The sequence below is a fragment of the Loxodonta africana genome, chromosome 1 (assembly GCF_030014295.1).
Source record: "Loxodonta africana isolate mLoxAfr1 chromosome 1, mLoxAfr1.hap2, whole genome shotgun sequence".
Taxonomy (NCBI): domain Eukaryota; kingdom Metazoa; phylum Chordata; class Mammalia; order Proboscidea; family Elephantidae; genus Loxodonta; species Loxodonta africana.
This window is the reverse complement of record NC_087342.1, coordinates 236,872,856-236,891,593: the sequence shown is the minus strand read 5'-3', so window position 1 is coordinate 236,891,593 and position 18,738 is coordinate 236,872,856. Positions and strand designations below refer to the sequence as shown.

At 50.8% G+C, this 18,738-nt stretch overlaps 1 protein-coding gene across 1 annotated transcript; it reads left to right on the top strand.

Moving 5' to 3' along the window:
- The first annotated feature begins 4,259 nt into the window (after positions 1-4,259).
- PRR18 (proline rich 18) lies at positions 4,260-4,949 on the top strand. The gene has a single exon (XM_064294951.1). The coding sequence runs from the start codon at positions 4,260-4,262 to the stop codon at positions 4,947-4,949; it is 690 nt and encodes a 229-aa protein (XP_064151021.1).
- The last annotated feature ends 13,789 nt before the right edge of the window (positions 4,950-18,738 follow it).

Genomic DNA, 18,738 nt, shown 5'->3' with positions numbered 1-18,738 from the left:
CTGTTGGTGACACTCACCTCTGTAAGCACACACTGCAGGGCTGAGTCTCTCCCCTGTTAGAGCTGTGTGCTGTTGGTGACACTCACCTCTGTAAGCGCACACTGCAGGGCTGAGTCTCTCCCCTGTTAGAGCTGTGTGCTGTTGGAGACACTCACCTCCGTAAGCACACACTGCAGGGCTGAGTCTCTCCCCTGTTAGAGCTGTGTGCTGTTGGAGACACTCACCTCTGTAAGCACCCACTGCAGGGCTGAGTCTCTCCCCTGTTAGAGCTTGTGCTGTTGGAGACACTCACCTCCGTAAGCACACACTGCAGGGCTGAGTCTCTCCCCTGCTAGAGCTATGTGCTGTTGGTGACACTCACCTCTGTAAGCACACACTGCAGGGCTGAGTCTCTCCCCTGTTAGAGCTTGTGCTGTTGGAGACACTCACCTCCGTAAGCACACACTGCAGGGCTGAGTCTCTCCCCTGTTAGAGCTGTGTGCTGTTGGAGACACTCACCTCTGTAAGCACACACTGCAGGGCTGAGTCTCGCCCCTGTTAGAGCTCTGTGCTATTGGCAGGACTCACCTCTGTGAGCCCCAGTTTCCCGTGGAATGGAAGAATGCTTGGCACACAGCATTTCTGTCAGTATATGTTAGTGTTGTCATTATTGAGACCACCATCCCACCCACACCTCTGACCTCAACCCCCAACTGTCAGTACCTCTGAAATCTCAGTAAAGAGGTAGGTAAAAGGAAGGAGAAAGAATCCCACCAGTGCTTGGAGAGAAGCATAGTAATTTTGGCACGTTACCAATGACATGCAGTGATAGCTCTTGAGCTGCTGGGGTGAAGTCAATTCTGACTCACAGTGACCCCATGGGCCAGAGTAGACCTGCCCCATGGGGTTTTCTAGGCTGTAATCTTTATGAGAGCAGATCACCAGGTCTTTGTACTCGGGAGCCGCTGGTGGGTTCAAACCGCCTACCTTTCGTTTATCAGCCAAAGGCTTAACCTTGTGCGCCCAGGGCTACTGAGGTCTGGGTATTGTTGGTTTTCTCAGTCCTCTGTGGTTCTTGCTGCCCTGTGCTTGTCCCCACCAACTCTTCCTCTTCCGTTTTCTTCATCTCGACTCCAAGGCACTCTCCCAGCACAGAGCTCTTGGTCCTGCTGTCCCTGCTCACGTACCTGTTCCCACACCCCCCTGCTGTTCCCACTCATAGTGACCCTATGTACAACAGAATGACACACTGCCTGCCTGGCTCTGCACCATCCTCACAATTGTTGCTATGCTTGAGCCATTGTTACAGCCACTGTGTCCGCCCATGCTGTAGAGGGTCTTCCTCTTTTTTGCTGACCCTCTATCAAGCATGATGTCCTTCTCCAGGGACTTGTCCCTCCTGATAATATGTCCAAAATACGAGAGACACAGTCTCACCATCCTTGCTTCTAATGAGCATTCTGGCTGTACTTCTTCCAAGACAGATTTATTTGTTCCTTTGGCAGTCCACAGTATATTCAATATTCTTCGCTAACACCACAATTCAAAGGCATCATTTCTCAAGCAGCTGTTTGAAATCTTCTATTCAGCTCTTTGACTTCATCATTTCTTCCTTTCTCTTTAGCTACTCTATGTTCAATAGCAAGTTTCAGAGTCTCTTTTGACATCCATTTTGGTCTTTTCTTTCTTTCATGTCTTTTTAATGACCTCTTCCATCATGTATGATGTCCTTGATGTCATTCCACAACTTGTCTGGTCTTCAGTCATTAGTGTTCAATGCGTCAAATCTATTCTGGAGATGGTCTCTAAATGGGATATACTCAAGGTCATACTTGGACTCATGTGAACTAGTTATAACTTTTTTTTCAACTTCAACTTGAACTTGTCTATGAGCAATTGATGGTCTGTTCCACGGTCGGCCCCTGGCCTTGTTCTGACTGATGATATTGAGCTTCTCCATCGTCTGTTTCCACAGATGTATTCGATTTGATTCCTGAGTATTCCACCTGGTGAGGTCCACGTGTATAGTCACTGTTTATATTGTTGAAAAAAGGTATTTGAAATTAAGAAGTCTTGTCATACAATCTCTGGCATAGTTTCTATCACCAAGGCCATGTTTTCCAACTACCAATCCCTCTTCTGTGTTTCCAACTTTCACATTCCAATCGCCAGTGATTAGCAATGCATCCTGATTGCATGTTTGATCAGACAGAAGCTGGTAAAAATCTTCAGTTTCTTCATCTTTGGCCTTAGTGGTTGGTGCGTAAATTTGCATAATAGTCGTGTTAACTGGTCTTCATTATAGGCCTGTGGATGTTATCCTTTCACTAAAAGCGTTGTACTTCAGGACAGATCTTGAAATGCCCTTTTTGACGATGAACATGACGCCCTTCAAGTTGTCATTCCCGGCATAAAGACCATATGATCGTCTGATTCAAAATGGCCAATACCAGACCATTTTAGCTCACTAACGCCTAGGTATCGATGTTTACGTGTTCCATTTCATTTTTGATGACTTCTAATTTTCCTAGAGTCATACTTCGTACATTCCACGTTCCAATTATTAATGGATACTTGCAGCTGTTTCTTCTCATTTTGGGTCACGCCACATCAGCAGATGAAGGTCCCCAAAGCTTGACTCCATGCACGTCATTAATGTCGACTCTACTTTGAGGAGGCAGCTCTTCCCCAGTTGTATTTTGAGTGCCTTCCAACCTGAGGGGCTCGTCTTCCAGCACTATACCAGACGATGTTCTGCTGCTAATAGTAAGATTTTCACTGGCCAGTTTTTTCAGAAGTAGACTGCCAGGTCCTTGTTCCTAGTCTGTCTTAGTCTGGAAGCTCAGCTGAAACCTGTCGTCTGTGGGTGACCCTGCTAGTATTTGAATACTGGTGGCAGAGCTTCCAGCAACACAGCAACACACAAGCTACCACAGTACGACAAACTGACAGAGGAGTGATGGCCTATAAAGATTACAGCCTAGGAAACCCTGTGGGGCAGTGCTACTCTGTCCGATAGGGTCATTTTGAGTCAGAATCAACTTGGTTTGTTTATCACGTTTCCTTCTTGCCTTGTGGCCTGCAGCCAGTAGCCCCTCAACTCCAGTACATGGGAGTGGGTGGGGTATGATCAGTTTCCTTGTAGCCCTGACAGGGAGGGGCCAAGAGGGGACAGGTTGAGGTGGAGAGACGGGAGAGGCTGGGTCAGGGAGAGAGGAGGGACTCTGTGGCCCTGTGCCTGTGCTATATGGCACGTTGGCGTTTACCTCCATCTGGTTGAATATGCTTTGATGCTGCCCTTGGGCTGGAACTATCCTGACTTGGCTATGTTCCCAGCTTATCCCAGAAAAGCATGATCCATGGAGAAATATATGCTGGGTCGAAACAGTTGACTGTATCCTCGGGTAACACAGAGCTTGCTTCTGTGGGACTGTCCACTTCTTTTGATGCTTTGATTTCTAGCTGTTGAATGGATTAACTGTTAACTCCACAAGCATTCGGATATTCCTGGAGGCTCCCCATGTCCCTTCAGCTACCCTGCGAGTCCACGGCGAGGCGGCTCATTGGCTTGAGTTACTGCTGTGGCAGTAAACGAGGTGCTTTGCTCACAGTAATCGCTCTTTAACAGAACTTAGCCTGTAATGATACTATGTACCAACATCGTTATATGAGGGAAATTGAAGAATTTTAGGTATTCGTAGATAACAAATAGGATTTTGATTTTTCAAGACTGTCTAAGCAGTTGCATTGACCTTATATGACAGAAAACTAAAACCAAAACGATTCCCTGAAAGAGGTTGTTTCTACACCTCTAAATCCCGCTGGCTTTCTGTATAAAACCAGAAAGGACGCAGGCAGAGCCCGGCTATCCGCGGGCAGCGTTCTCCTCACCGCCCGAGGGAGGGCCCAGGAGGTTAGACAGGCTGCTCCCGGCATGGTGGGGCCTTCCCTCCCTACTTCTGGTGGCTTCGCTGACGTCTGGGGACAGGCGCGCCCTGGAGAAATGTCGGTGCTCTCCGCCCAGTCCCCTCCCCACTGCCCGCCCGCCGGCCCTGGCACTAGGTCGCCGCGTCGAGCTGGGTCGTCCTGACTCGGACTCCTTCCGCGCTCCCGGCCACTGACTCCGGCGCGCGGCGCGATCAAGGCGGCACTGGCCGCCCGGAGCTGGGCGTGGAGGGAGGACGCCCGGAGGCACCGCGGCGACAGGTGGGGACCTCGCCCTCGACCGGGTGACTGAGACCTGCCTCTCCCTTTCAGGGGCCTGACGACCCGTCCGCTCCATGCCACCGCCGCCGCCAGCCCCCGACGCCCCGGCCGCGCGCGCGAAGAAGCAGCGGCCCCGGGAGAAGTCTCCCGAGAAGCCTGAGGCGCTGCTCTCCTGCTCCTGGCCCTCGGCCACCAGCAGGAGGCCCGCGGCGCGTCGGTCCCCGGGCCCGGCTGCCGGCAGGACGCCCGCCCCAGCCGCGCCGCGCCTCCAGCCCCGGGCCCCGGCCACTCGGCCGCCACCCCCGGCCCGGTTCGCCCCGCCGGGCCACGCCCGCTCCTGCGACAGCCTGGCGCCCGGGGCCGCGCGCACGGGGACCGCCGCGGGATCGGGGGCCGGGGCCGCTGCGCGCTTCGCCCTGAACCTGCCCCCCGAGGCCGTGCTGCTCATCCAGCGGCGCCACCTGGAGCGGCAGCTGCCCCGCGGACCCGGCCCCGCGCCCCCCGCCGGCCCCCGCGCCGCCCGCCGCCCGCCGCTCCCGACGCAGCCCCTGCCGGCCGGGGACCTGCGCGCTGTGCTGAAGGTGTCGCTGCTGAACGAACGGCACAAGTACGACGACGTGGAATACGAGGACGAGGCCGAGGCCGAGGCGGCCGACGAGGGCCTGGTGCGCAAGTGCACCGAGTGGCTGCGCGGCGTGGAGACGGCGGCCACGCGCGACCGCGCCGGCAGGCTGGGCACGCTGCCGCACCTGGGCACGCTGTGAGCCGCCGCCCCTGGGACCCGGTGTCCTGCGGCTGGAAGCCGGGCTGCGGACAGGCCCCTCCTCCCGCCCAGGCTGGTTGAGGGCCGGGCCTTCTGCCCGGGGCCTCTCTGGACCGGCGGCTGTGGGCTCGCGCCGGGCTCCCGGGGCCTGAGCGGCGAGGAGCGGCCGCAGGGCGGAGGGCGCGGGGCGGCGGCAGGACTGGACCTGCGGCTCCGCGCAGGGTTGTTTTGCTCGTGAATCAGGAAGTGTTGGGGACTGGAAAGCTGGGGAATTCCAGTGCATCTAACTTCCTCACTCTTAGTGGCCGGGGAACGGTCACCAGGAACCAGGGGACCCTGGTAACTGAAAACTCGAGTGGAAACATCGCGCAGTTGCCACACAACAGGTGACTGATCTATTCTGCTTCGGCTCTGCGCGCAGCGTCCAGCTCTGTCCGTCACGGGCCACACGTGCACCGGCGCGAGCACACGCACACTCACGCGTGCACGCACACACAGGTGCACACTCGCGCGTACGCACACTCACCGTGCATACGCGCGCACACTTGCACGGGCGCACATGCGTCCCTCCTGAAGCACAGTGGTGGGAATTGTTTTCAGTGGCTGGATTAAGACAGGAGCAGGACCGAAGGTCAGTTTTTGTTTAAATCCTCCTCTTTTTATGGACGTGCTCCCAAACGCTCTTTGTGTTGCAGCAAGAAAGGGTAACCCACTGGAGAGGGAGGAATGCAGAAAGCTGTACCCAGACGCAGGACAAAATGTTCTGGTCCAAAGGAGTAATTTTTATTTGAGGGATTAAGTGGAGAAGTCTCGCTGGGTGAGGAGCAGGTGTGCCCATTTTTAATCACTGTGTGCAAGTCGATGACATGGTGGCTTTGCACAGTTGTATACAGTGGTTTAAAAAGAAACATTTCTATTTGCACAAGTGGTAAAGCTCCTCTGCTGCTTAGTAGCCCTCCCCTCGCCCCTCTAACTCTGGCTCCAGGCTTCGAGAGGGAAATAGGTTGTGATGAGATAAAAAAAAATAAGGCCTGATTATTCAAGAGTAATGCGTTTTCCTCAATTTGACTTACGCTGCAACATTTAATAACCATCTCAATGTTTGTGTTGCTAGACTTTCGTGTGCCAAGTCTTAATTGTATTTTAAATCGAACCCTTACATTTTTAAAAACCAATTTAAATTTTTTCTTGTGGAGGTCTCTGTTCTAATATCTCTCTTTGTCTTTTAAGTGCTAGGCTCAAATTTGGTGAGACATGAAATATTTAATTCAGGAGGAGCTGGGTCAGCTGCTGGTCGCAAAGGCAAAATCCCTGTCCACCCTACCTTTCCTGGCCTTTTTCTGAATGCAGAGAATTAGATGTTTTTAAACTTAAAATGAAGATATTAATAGAGAAGCCAAATTAACAATTCTTAAAGAAGTGAAATTGAGACAGATGTCTGCCTAAATGCTCTTGCGCCCCTCCCCCCACCAGAATGAAATCTGTAAACTCACTCCTGGAGAAGGACTGACTTCTGGAGATGAACCAGGAGGGTGAGCGTGAGTCGACTGTTAGTTAAAGGTGGGGGTGTCCAGACATGAGATGTGCTTCCAGTCATCACTTGGTGTCCTCCGGCAGTCAGCGCAAACAGCAGTCATGGAGATACCCAGAGTTCTGCCCGCCGTTCAGAGGATTTCCTGGCAGCACCCTAATGGAGAGACTTCATGACGCGTCTTTCTGTGTCTGCCTTTGCCTGTCTTCCCAGCCCTATGTTTTTGGTTTTCTTTTTGTTTTTCTGCAGTGTGGGTCTATCCCTTGCCTGTGTCTGTCTGTCCCTGTGTGTTTTTGTCTTGTGTTCCTCTGCTCACTCTCTTTCTCTAGGTCCCCTGGCCCCATCTCTCTTTTCTAACATGCCACATGATACGAAATTAAGCACTTTTTTTTTTTTTCCCAGTTTGCGTTAATTAACTGGAGCTTTGTGTGCCTTGTTCTGTTTAAAGGCAGATTCTTGGAACATGTGTATTGCCCTTGTCAGTGACTCTCAGTAGAATCAAAAAGGCTCTGCACGTGGCACACGGTGTCCGTTCATCAACGTTACTGACATTTGGAGCTACAGTTCCTGGTGTTTAAATAAAAGAGAAATTCAGTGCTTGTATTTCTTTTTGAGGAGGATATTGAAAATTGGTGAAGAAGAGACCTCAGGGGTATTTAAAATTCACTTGAGGTGGTCTCTGTGTCATGGTCCTCAGCTGGAGAGTCTGAGATTTCCAAGGGTTGCCAAAGGCTTATTGGTTCAAGTCACCACTAGCAGTTATCATCCAGTGTCATCACCATGAGGCTGTTTGACTCATCTTTAACCTTTTGTGGGATCACAAATCCCCGTGGGAGCTATATTCCAAAAATATACAGCGTATTCCCTAAAAATGCATACCATGTGACAACAAACATTTCCATATCATTTGGATATATTTTAGGACACTTCTGGACCCAAGATGGCACACTAAGACATTTTTTTTGTCAAAAATAATTTCAAACCAGTAGGCCATAGCCATCAGCAGTTAACAGAGGGCAAGGAGAAGGTCCAATCCAGAGGGTGAGCCTTCTTTGGTACAGCAAGAGCGAGAACAGTCATCGTTATGTAAACAGAAGTGCTCCTGGAACACCAGAGGCCGGGCATAGATGCCTTAACTCCATCTCTTTAGGGCATACCCTGGCACACTAGGGTTGGTTTTTATCTTGATCTGCTTTATTTCTGGAAAAAGTAGATACCACAATGTCAGCACCTTTATTTTTGTGGTTTCCTCAGAAATTGGACCTAGTACAATTCATGTAGGGGGCGTGATCTGTGGAGCCTGGCCCTGTTAAACTTACCCTGCAGTGCTAATTTTGTACCTTTGTTTCTTAGCGTGGTAGTTCCAGTCAGCTGCGGTACATCGCTCAAAGCCAGTCCTGAAGCAACAGTCTGTGTACAATAAGCAACAGGAATGCGTGCATTGCAGATGCACACAAATGCCTTCGTGCCCCATGGAGTACCCAGATTGCCCAGTTCAGACCAGAGGGTGTTGGCCACATACTGAAGGGCTAAGGGTGCCAGCGCACCTGGGCCTGGGTGGTGGCCCAGTGGCCCAGCTCAGAGTTGTCACACCACCCAGAATTGTCCAGGAGATGGTACCACACAGTGGTTCGAGGTGGGCTTTGGAGCCCAGGCCAGAGCCCCAGTGCTGACCCATCCTTTATCCATCTTGCATTAAACTGGTATCCCGTTTCCTCTTCAGCGTCAACGGGGATAACAATACATAGAAGATTGATGTAAGGGTTACGATGAGACCCTGGGGGGCACAAGTGGTTAAGCACTGGGCTACTAATCCTAAGGTTAACAGTTTGAATCCCAGAGGCATCTTGGAAGACAGGCCTGGCAATCGGCTTCTGAAAGGTCACAGCCATGAAAACTCTGGAGTAGTTCTATTCTGACACACAGAGGGTGGCCATGGGTTGGAATTAACTTGACGGTAGCTCTGCCCCAAAAGTATGCATTAAATGGCTAAGGAGAAAGACCTCGGAACACCGTGGTGATGGAGGTTTGGACTAGGCCACATATGAATGCCAGAGAAGAATGTTTTCTTGAGTAGTGCAAGACCTTTCCGAGGTAATATGAATTAAGCTTACCTTGAGCTGACAACATGCCAGCATGTTCTAAGTACTTTCACGTCCTAATCCCTGTACCTGTGAACGATGTGCTCCTGTCCCAATCCCCATACCTGTGAACAATGTGTTCATGTCCTAAGCCCTGTACCTGTGAACGATGTGCTCCGAACAGGGTCACGTTCACAGGTACGGGGATTAGGACGTCAGCATCTTAGCAGGTGGAATTGGATAAGTTACTAGGAGGCCATACTTCGGTACGCTGGGTCCTAATCCAATATGACCAGTGTCCTTATGAGAAGGGACACAGACATGAGGAAGACGGCCCCTTATATCTCAGTCTGCCTGCCTGGAAGGGGCTCTAGAACCAGCTCGGCGGCCGGCAAGGCTCCAGGGGCTGACACATACCAGGTGTGAGGCTCGTGCCTGGCACGTGGGCAGATGGTTACCTCATCCTCGTTAGCGTTTCTGATCATTTGGCAGGGATTTGTACGGGTGAGGCTTGCTCGCTGCAGCGCAAAAACAATCAAGCTAAAGATTGCGAGCACAACGGCTCCTTGTTCTCTGTGGTGGTGTCATCCTAACAGAGGAGACGACAGCTGTAACAACTGGGCGCGTTCACATACTGAAAGGACAGTGGTTGCCACGTGTGTGTAGTCCTAGGGTCGGAGGAGAAGCAGGGTAAGTAACAGATGGGTCAACTAAAACGTAAGACTAGATTCTCCCAGTAAATTTCTATCTGTTATAAAAGCCGATTATGTAGGGCAGACGAGTGTGTGGGCAGTCAAGGCCACAGAAAAGAAGCTGCTGTGGAGTCGACCCCGACTCATGGCGTCCCCACGCGTGTCATGGCGCCGACCCCGACTCACGGCGTCCCCACGTGTGTCAGGGTAGAACTGTGCTCCACAGAGTTTTCAATGGCAGATTTTTTGGAAGTAGATTGCCAGGCCTTCCTTTTGAGGCACATCTGCGTGGGCTTGAACCTCCAACCTTTCAGTTAGCAGGGGAGCATGTTAGCCTTTTACACCCCCAGGCACTCCTAAGACCACAGTGGAAGCCACATGCGGGAGACAGCATTAAGTCTCCATACTCTCAGCAGGGGCGTCTCTTAGTGGAGAAGGTAACCGGGCCTGCTCTAGGGACTCCTGTCTGGGCCAAGAGCCTAGTAACGCCCACAGAAAGCACACCTGCTCTTCACACACAATGGAAATATTTACAAGAATTTCAGAAAAGTGGGTTGAAGATAAGGTAAATACAGCAGGGAGAGAAAGAATGCATCCTGCAAGTGGGATGTTTGTTGTTGTTAGGTGCCGTCGAGTCAGTTCTGACTCATAGCGACCCGTGCGCAACAGAATGAAACACTGCCCCGTCCTGCGCCATCCCTACAATCGTTGTTATGCTTGAGCTGATTGTTGCAGCCACCGTGTCAGTCCATCTTGTTGAGGGTCTTCCTCTTTTCCACTGACCCATACTTTGCCAAGCATGATGTCCTTCTCCAGGGACTGATCCCTCCTGACAACATGTCCAAAGCACGTAAGACGCAGTCTCACCACCCTTGCCTTTAAGGAGCATTCTGGCCGCACTTCCTCCAAGACAGATTTGTTCGTTCTTTTGGCAGTCCATGGTATATCCAATATTCTTCGCCAACACCACAATTCAAAGGCGTCAATTCTTCTTCAGTCTTCCTTATTATTCATTGTCCAGCTTTTGCATGTCCATGAAAAAAATGAGGCGAGTGAAAATATCATGGCTTGGGTCAAGCGCGCCTTAGTCCTCAAGGTGGCATTTTTTTTTTTTAACAATTTAAAGAGGTCTTAAAAAGAATTTTACTTTTTTTTTTTTGCAGGAGATTTGCCCAATGCAATACGACGTTTAATTTTTTGACTGCCGATACTAGTCTGGGAATGACAAATTGAAGAGAAACGATGTCACATTCATTTTCAGAAAGAACATTTCAAGATCTGTCCTGAAGTACAATGCTGTCAGTGATAGGATAATATCCAAACGCCTACAAGGAAGACCAGTTAATACAACTATTCAAATTTACACACCAACCACCAATGCCAAACCTGAAGAAATTGAAGATTTTTACCAACTCCTGCAGTCTGAAATTCATCAAACATGCTATCAAGATAAATTGATAATTACTGGTGATTGGAATGGGAAAGTTGGAAACGAAGAAGAAGGAAATATGGAAATCATGGCCTTAGTGATAGAAACGATGCTGGAGATCGAGTGATAGAACTTTGAGTCAGGAATAAAAGAAGGATATGAAATATGTGGTTAATTGCCTCCGTGAACAACTGCCTCTCTTGCCAAAAGACAGGAAGAACTAGTTGGTGCCTGGCTACCATTACTGTACATTTTGATGAAACATTCGATAGAAGAAGCCTGATCAAAAAGGAGGGAAGTGCAGAACTGAATTTCAAATTCTCATGGACTTCAGTCTTCACGGAGCCATGAAGTTTGATGAACCCTTGAAACTATTGCCCTGAGATAATCTTTAAACCTTAAACCAAAAATATTCTCTGAAATCTTAAAACCAAACAAGTTTAGCTTAAATGGTACAAAATGTCTGCCTTGAGCATTAAGCTCTTTGAAGGACTATCTATACAGGATTGAATTGACAACAGCAACTTGAAATATTAGACGGGAACCTTAGGGGGCAGTGAGTTTATGTTAATGGTAGAGGGAAAGGAGGGTGAGAATGGTTGCACGACTCAAAGAACATAATCAACGTCACTAGTGGTGTATGTGGAAACTGTCGAAATGGCATATGTTTTGCAGTGTGTATTCTGAACAATAACCACAACAAAATAAAATTAACACAAACAAACCCTATGGAGCGCAGCTGTACTCTGACACACATGGGGTCACCATGAGTCGGAGCTGACTTGACGGCAGCTGGTTCTAAGGACACCTATTTGTGCTAGGAGCCTAGGAACTCCTGTACGAAAACTCCCCTCATCTTCTAGGCCCGACCAGCTTCTCCAAAGCGGAAACGTTTCAGGCGTGTCTCTATGGGAAATGCCTTCAGAGTCAGTTGCTAAGGGAATAAACCCAAATCAGTGTCATTACTTCGTTGTCAAAACATGTATTTGGAAATATGAAATATTTTGGACCGTATTCATGGAAGACATATGCACAGAAGCACAACGTGTGCTTTGCTGGGGTCACACCAGGCTTGCTAGTGTGAGCGCCTGCCATACTTCAATTGTGTCACACTGATGGGGTCCATGGAAATGTACTGAGTCCTTCTGGTTCCTTCCACAGAGCAGCACTGTGAGGTTGCCGTGCTTCAGATCCTTAACCGCTCTGCCAGGTGCCAATTTCTCTCACTTGAACAGGTCCATTAACATCCACACCTGGGACTGCAGAGCATGAAAGATTTGTACCTTCAGCTAGAGCTGAGGGGGCTGCTGTTATTTTCAGAACAGTACTGTCTCAGTTACCTAGTGCTACCATAACAAAAATACTACAGATGAGTGGCTTTAAAGGGCAGAAATCTATTTTCTCACGGTTCTGGGGGCCAGAAGCACAAATTCAGGGCATGGCTCTAGGGGGAAGCCCTTCCTTGCCAATTTTAGCTTCTAGCAGCTGCCCACAATCTTTGGAGCTCCTTGACATTCCTTGGTGTCTGTCTTCCTCCTGCGTGTGTCTCTGCATTTAATCTGCTCTTTTTATGATGCAGAAGTGATTAGGTTTAGGACCCACCCTACACTGGTATCATGTTATCAACATGACAAAAGAAACCCTATTTCTAAACAGGATCACATCCACAGGTGTGGGGGCCAGGACTTCAATACATATATTGGGGGGGACACAATTCAATCCATAACAATTACCAGCTGCCTCTGGTACAGCATGTTGGCATTTTTTCATCGTTTGGAAAGTCATCCAGTACTTGGTATGGAGGACGTGTCACCTATCATCACTGCCCTCACCAGGGGAGGGGGCATAGCCATGGCTCTCTGGTGTTGTCCAGGGATGTATCTAGGTGACTTTCATGAAGCTTATACTGGATACAGCCAGATTTGTTCTTGGATATCATAAAACTATGAGTCGCATGGAGTCCCTGGGTGGTGCAAATGGCTGAGTGATGGACTACTAACTAAAGGTTGGCGGTTCAAACCCACCCAGAGGCATCTCAGAAGACGGGCCTAGTGATCTGCTTCCAAAAAGTCACAACTTTGAAAACCCTATGGAGCTGTTCTACTCTGTACACATGGGGCTGGCATGAGTTGGAATTGACTCGATGGCAATTAACAGCAGCAGGAGCCATACATTTATAATGGATTGTATCCCAGGGTGGCCGGGTACACGTGCCCTGGGACCACTAGCCCAGGCTGTTGATGCCTGGGGACCTGTGCATGAGTACGGGGGCGCCCTGAAAACGCCTTAGGGATTGTTGCAGTTACTAGAGTCTTTGCATGTTGAGAAAGAAATGAAGGCTGTTCGTGTTTTGGTTGCAGGAGTTGTGTGGCCGCTGTTGTGGGCATGGCGGTATTCATGGGAGGCCCCAAAGCAAAAGCCAGATTGCCGTGCTGAGGCGGCTAGTGTGGGGTGGCTTCTACTGGCAGCACTGAGAGGGGCGTCCGATGCAGAGCCAGCAGCTAGGGCCCTAATTAGGCAGCTGGAAGCAGAGCTGCAGCTGGAGGATTTGTGGGCAGCCTATCCCTCCTCCACTGAAACATTAGAGCCCCATTTGTGGAAGCAAGAGGCGTCTGCGGGGGAAATCCCAGGGTGGCCAGCGACCTCCATGTGGGGAGGTCTGTGAGTAGGCTTTTCTGTGAGAGAAATCCCAGGGTGGCCAGCGAAGCCAGGCTAGCTCCGTCGGTAGAGCATGGGACTGCAGCTAGTTGGAAAGGATAAACAGGCCCCTGGGTCTGAGAACACCCTGTAACACCCAGCACAAAGCAAGAGTTAAAACAGCAGGGAAAAAAGAAAAAAAAGGAGTAAAAAGCCCTTCAAGATAGCTTGTGTTGAGTGACCTTGAAGAGACCTCAGAATTCTCTGATAGCTGCCCTGGCCAAGATAACTGAATAGCAACATAGCTGCAGCTGCGATGGTAAAGGGGAAATTAAAAGGGGGGGACCCACCTCCAGGTTACCAGGCAACTGGGCTGGGCCCAGGCTTGCACTTGGTGTGGTGGAGGCATGGCCCCACAAATGAGTGAGGGCTCTGCCAGCTTTTCCCAGATTTTCTTTCAGAAATAATTAAGATCGAGGATGAAGCCTAATTTCTCTGTCAACAGTGAGAAGCAAAGGCCTTGTGTTACAGTTAAAGTCCAGTGAGGTATACCTTGGGCCTGAGGTCACTAACATTGAGACACTTGCCCCAGCCTGACTATGGATAAGTCCCTTGGGGCCCCGACAAATCCTTATTACACGTACTGATGATGCTGATGTATTAATGCACACCTTTGTAAACTTTTGCCTCTAAATCCTGGTGGGAATTGTGGCAGTTAGGGCCGTTTTTAGAGGGGCAAAAGGAGACTGGGACGTGGGCTATAGCTAGTAGGCTGGCCATTCAATCTGGCCACTGACAACCCTCGGACTGACATATAAAGCAAGCCCCAAAAGAGAAGAGACATCTGGGTCAAAAAAAATCAGTTCTGTTCCTGATAAGGTCTTGTTACTTGTGTGGATAGTCATCAGAAAAGCCCCTACGCTGAGAGCTGAAAACAGCCAATGAGCAGACCAGTCTTACCAGCTGACTGCAGAGGCTGAAGCATTGTCTTCTCCAGAGCAAAGAGATGCGCAATCGACCACCTTCTGGATTTAGGAGAGGATAGTCCATGGAGATTCACACACCATCCTAGACTGGGCCTACATGCACGGACTGCCACTGTCATCAGAAAACACTGGCTAGCACAGGAAAGCTGACCCACCTATGAGACCCTGGCCAAGGCTAAAACCTGTGCAGGGACAGATTCCTGAGCCAACAGGCCAGGGTGTTCTCAGCAGGCAAATCATATCGGGGCTTTTTATCCTATACAGAGGCTTCCACTGGATCTTGAATGAACTCTTCACACTCTTTATCACCCCAAGACTTAGGGGCAATTGAGCACTTCAATGGACAGGTTCGAATGGCTGATGGGAGGGGACAAGACAACCCCAGCCTGAACCATGCATCTCAGGCAAGCAGTCTGGGGTCTCAATGCAGCAGTTCCCTGCAAGGGCATTTCTTATTTGTGCTGTATGTTTGATCAAACTGCCTATTCTATAAAATGTGTTTCTTTGGTGTAGAAATTGTTCCTGACAAAAGATCTGGGTTCCACAAAGGTACTGACCAGATCCCACAAAAGGAGGCCAAGCCTACGACTCTCCGCCGAGGGATGGGAGCCTCCCTCATCCCTCGGCTAGGGGTGTGGCCAAGGTACACTGCAGTTGTAGGAAGCCCTCCACTGGGTAACAGGGGACTGGAGGCCACACATTGAAATGATCATACACTGGACCCCCACTAACAGCTATTGATGGGTACGGAGGTGGGGCCATCAGGGTGTGCAAATCAAACTAGTTCTGCAGATTGGAAGGCTACCCACAAATACCTACCAAGTATACATAGCCCCAATGCTGGAATACATTCTGGGCAGACATATCTTGTTGGAGCTGGAGCTGCGGGCCTCTGGTAAGTTCCACCTGCAAGTGAGAGCCGTAAAAACTGTAGCACAAGGTAATGGTAAATGGTCCCCTGTGCAGTTGCACTCCCCAGCTCGGGTCAGGGCACTTAAGCAGTACCTCCTCCCGGGTGGGCACCGAGAAATCACTGAGGCCGTGCAGGAGCTACGCCCAGTGGGGATTTTGAGACCTGCCAAGAGCCCCTTCAATAGTCCTGTCTGGCCAATGCACAAGCCGGACGGCTCCTGGAGAATGACGGTAGACTACCGGGAATTGAATAAGGTGACTCCCCCCTTGTTTGCAGCTGTACCCAACATCGCACAGATGAAGGGGCAAATGGGGGAAACACTGGGCACTTACCACTGGGCTGATGCTCTCTTTAGCATCCCTTTACACTCAGACAGCCAGGACCAGTTTGCCTTCAGATGGGAGGTGAGGCAGTGGACTTTCACCGTGCTCCCACAGGGGTACCTGCATAGCCCCACCATATGGCATGGCATGGTTGCCACTGACCTCAAGTGGTGGATTCCCCCTGCTCAGGTGGCTGTATTCTACTATATTGATGATGTCATGCTGACTTCTGACTCGTTTGCTTCTTTGCAGACTGCAGCTGGTGAGCTAGTCACACACCTCCAGCCGTGGGGATGGGCAGTGAACAAGGGAAAAACACAGGGGCCTGGTTTGTTGGTCAAGTACTTGGGTGTTATCTGGTCAGGTAAGACGCAAGTGATGCCTGAAGCCGTGATAGATGAAGTCCAAGCCTACCCATGTCCAGAAACTGTGAAGAAACTACAGGCAGTTGTCAGGCTCCTGGGGTACTAGCACCCCTTCACACCCCATTTAGCCCAAACCCTATGGCTCCTGTATAGGTTAGAGAAAAAAGAAGGGAGAGTGAAGGAGGGAGAAACAAAAAGATTGGATGAGAAAGTGATACAGGGGGCTAGAGATGAACACTAGAGAGAGAGAGAGACAGGTGAAACTGGGGAGAGTTCTAGAAAGTGAGGGTGTGAGAAGAGAGACAGACAGAGTATAAAGAAAGAAGCAGTGTGGGACTGAGAGACAAAGGAACAGGAGGCCTTCCAGCAGGTGAAGATAGCTGTAAAACAAATATAGGCTTTAGGAGTGTTAATACAAGGTCAGCCGTGCCAATTGGACTGTAGCCTGTTACCCTGAGGGGTACAGGTAGGGCCTGTGGCAACGGCAAAACAACAAGAGAGTGCCACTGGGATTTTGGTCCCACTTGCGGTGAGAAACGAGAAGTACAGCATGTTGGAGAAAGTCATGAGCAGTGCCCTACTGCAAGTGGAGGCAAGTCCTTATAAAAAGCCAAGTTCCCCTTTACTGGGAGTGTCGGAATGGGACTAATACCTCTCGTCCCCTCAGGGTGATGGGTTGGACCCCTGACAACAGTGTGGTAGAACCCTGCTAGTTGTTGCCAGTAGTTGGTTAGGGAAGCAAATGGCAGGGGCATACCATTGCCCAAGGGTTGGCTTTGAACATGTGGGTTGCATGGGTAGCCGTAACTGCCCTACAACTGGGTGGGGCACTGCACCTGGGGGCAGCTGTACATAGCTGCTAATATTTATACCACCCTCTCTCGTGTTCCAGCAATTGGCAAGCTGTACAGCCCAGCACAGATATCAGCGCACATCATGGTGGTTTTGCCCCTTGTCCCTGTTCTCGCCGCAGGCCACCACTATAGATGTGGAGTGCCAGGTAGAGGTGCTAGCCAGACACACCACAGCTGCACTTAACAAACCAGGTAGGCTAACACCCTTCTGAATGGGGAGACTCAACAAATACAGAAGGTCATCCTTCAGAGTAGGATGGCCCTTGACATCCTGACCGCCACCCAGGGTGGCACCTGTGCCATGATAAAAACTGAATGTTGCACGTATGGCCCTGATGCCTCTAAAAATGTGTCTTTGGCTCTGCAGGACTTGCAGTAACACATCTCTGCTATCAAACATGATGCCGCTGACCCCGTCTCCAGCTGGCTGCAATCCCTCACGTCTGCCAGGCGGTCAGGCTTCTGGTTGGTATTGGGACTCTTACCAGGTAAGAGGGCTATCATACCAAGTCTGAGGGCTATCGTGGAAGAGGAGGCGGTAAGATTATAAGGACATTAGGAGGGTATGCAGGGGTGGACTGTAGGGTAATGTCATTCAGCTATATGTGACCCCTTCTAATGGAGTCAGCTTGCTCGTCCCCGAAGCATGCTGGGGATGAATTCAGGATGGACTCAGCCTAAGGTACAAGGCCAGGAGTGGCAGGACCGGGCCAGCGACCAAGGCCAAGGAATGCCTTAGCAACAAGAAGGAAAACATCTGGGCCTGGACGTGAAGTCCCTGGGAACACTGACTGCCCAAGGACATGGGAGAAAACGATGAGCCTTGGTCCTAGCTGGGATGGTATATAAGCTGTGTCCCTTGCTAGGTGGTTGCAGAAAACACTCCAGCGGGCTGCCACTGGAGAGCGGCTGCTTGCCCATGTCAGTAAGTTTCCCTGAACGCATGAGTCTGGAAAGGGCTACGTGTCAGTTCTTCGGATTATCTGCCAGGATGCACAGTGAGGGTCTTCCCTTGCTGGGGCTGTCCCCTGACAAGGCCCATGTGTCAATTAGGGAGCTGAAGGTCAAGTTAAGCACTGCCTTAGTTTCCTAGTGCTGCCCTAACAGAAATACCACAAATGAGTGTCTTAAAGAACAGAAATTTATTTTCTCTCCCTCTCTCTCTCTGTTGGCTTTGGGGGAAGGTCCTTGTCTCTCTCAGCTTCTGTAGCCCTGACTCCTTGGTTCCTTGGGGATCTTCCAGCCCCACCTATCTTCCCCAGTCTGTGCTTACTTCTGTGTATAAGCTCTTTTTATAGCTCAGGGCTGGTTAGGTTTAGGATATGCCTTACACTCACATGGCCTCATTAACATAACTAAAAAAAAAATCACAAAAGAGGTGAGAACTGAAAGGCCATATGTGGACAGTGCCCTGCTTCCTAGGTTCGGACAGGGAGCATCTGGTGCGACTTCGTGCTCTAAGTGCCCAAGGTAGGCAGGTGCGGTGGTGGGGAGAGCAGTCAGATGCTGGGGGCGTCAGGTGTCGGTTGAGGCGTCGGTTGCAGATGGTGGGTGTCAGGTGCGGATGGGGCGCCAGGATGGGGTGCCAACCAAGCTGTCAGGTGCGAACAAGGCGGGGTGGCGGGGGGGACGTCGGGTGCTGACGGGGAGGGGAGCGTCAAACTCAGGAAGGGAGACACTGGACGGGGAAGTGGCGCCGGGTGCGGGCTGGGGGGGGGGGGTGACGGGTGCGGGAGGTGGGGCATCCAGTGCGGACAGGGGGGCACCTGGTCCGGTCGGGGGACGTTGGGTATGGACGGGCCGTCAGGTGCGGACGAGGGGGGGCGTCAGGTTGGAGGAAGCTTCAGGTGCGCACGGGGTTTCAGGTGGGACGGGGCGTCAGGAGCGCACGGGGCGTCAGGAGCGCACGGGGCGTCAGGTGGGACGGGGCGTCAGGTGAGCACGGGGCGTCAGGAGCGCACGGGGCGTCAGGAGCACAC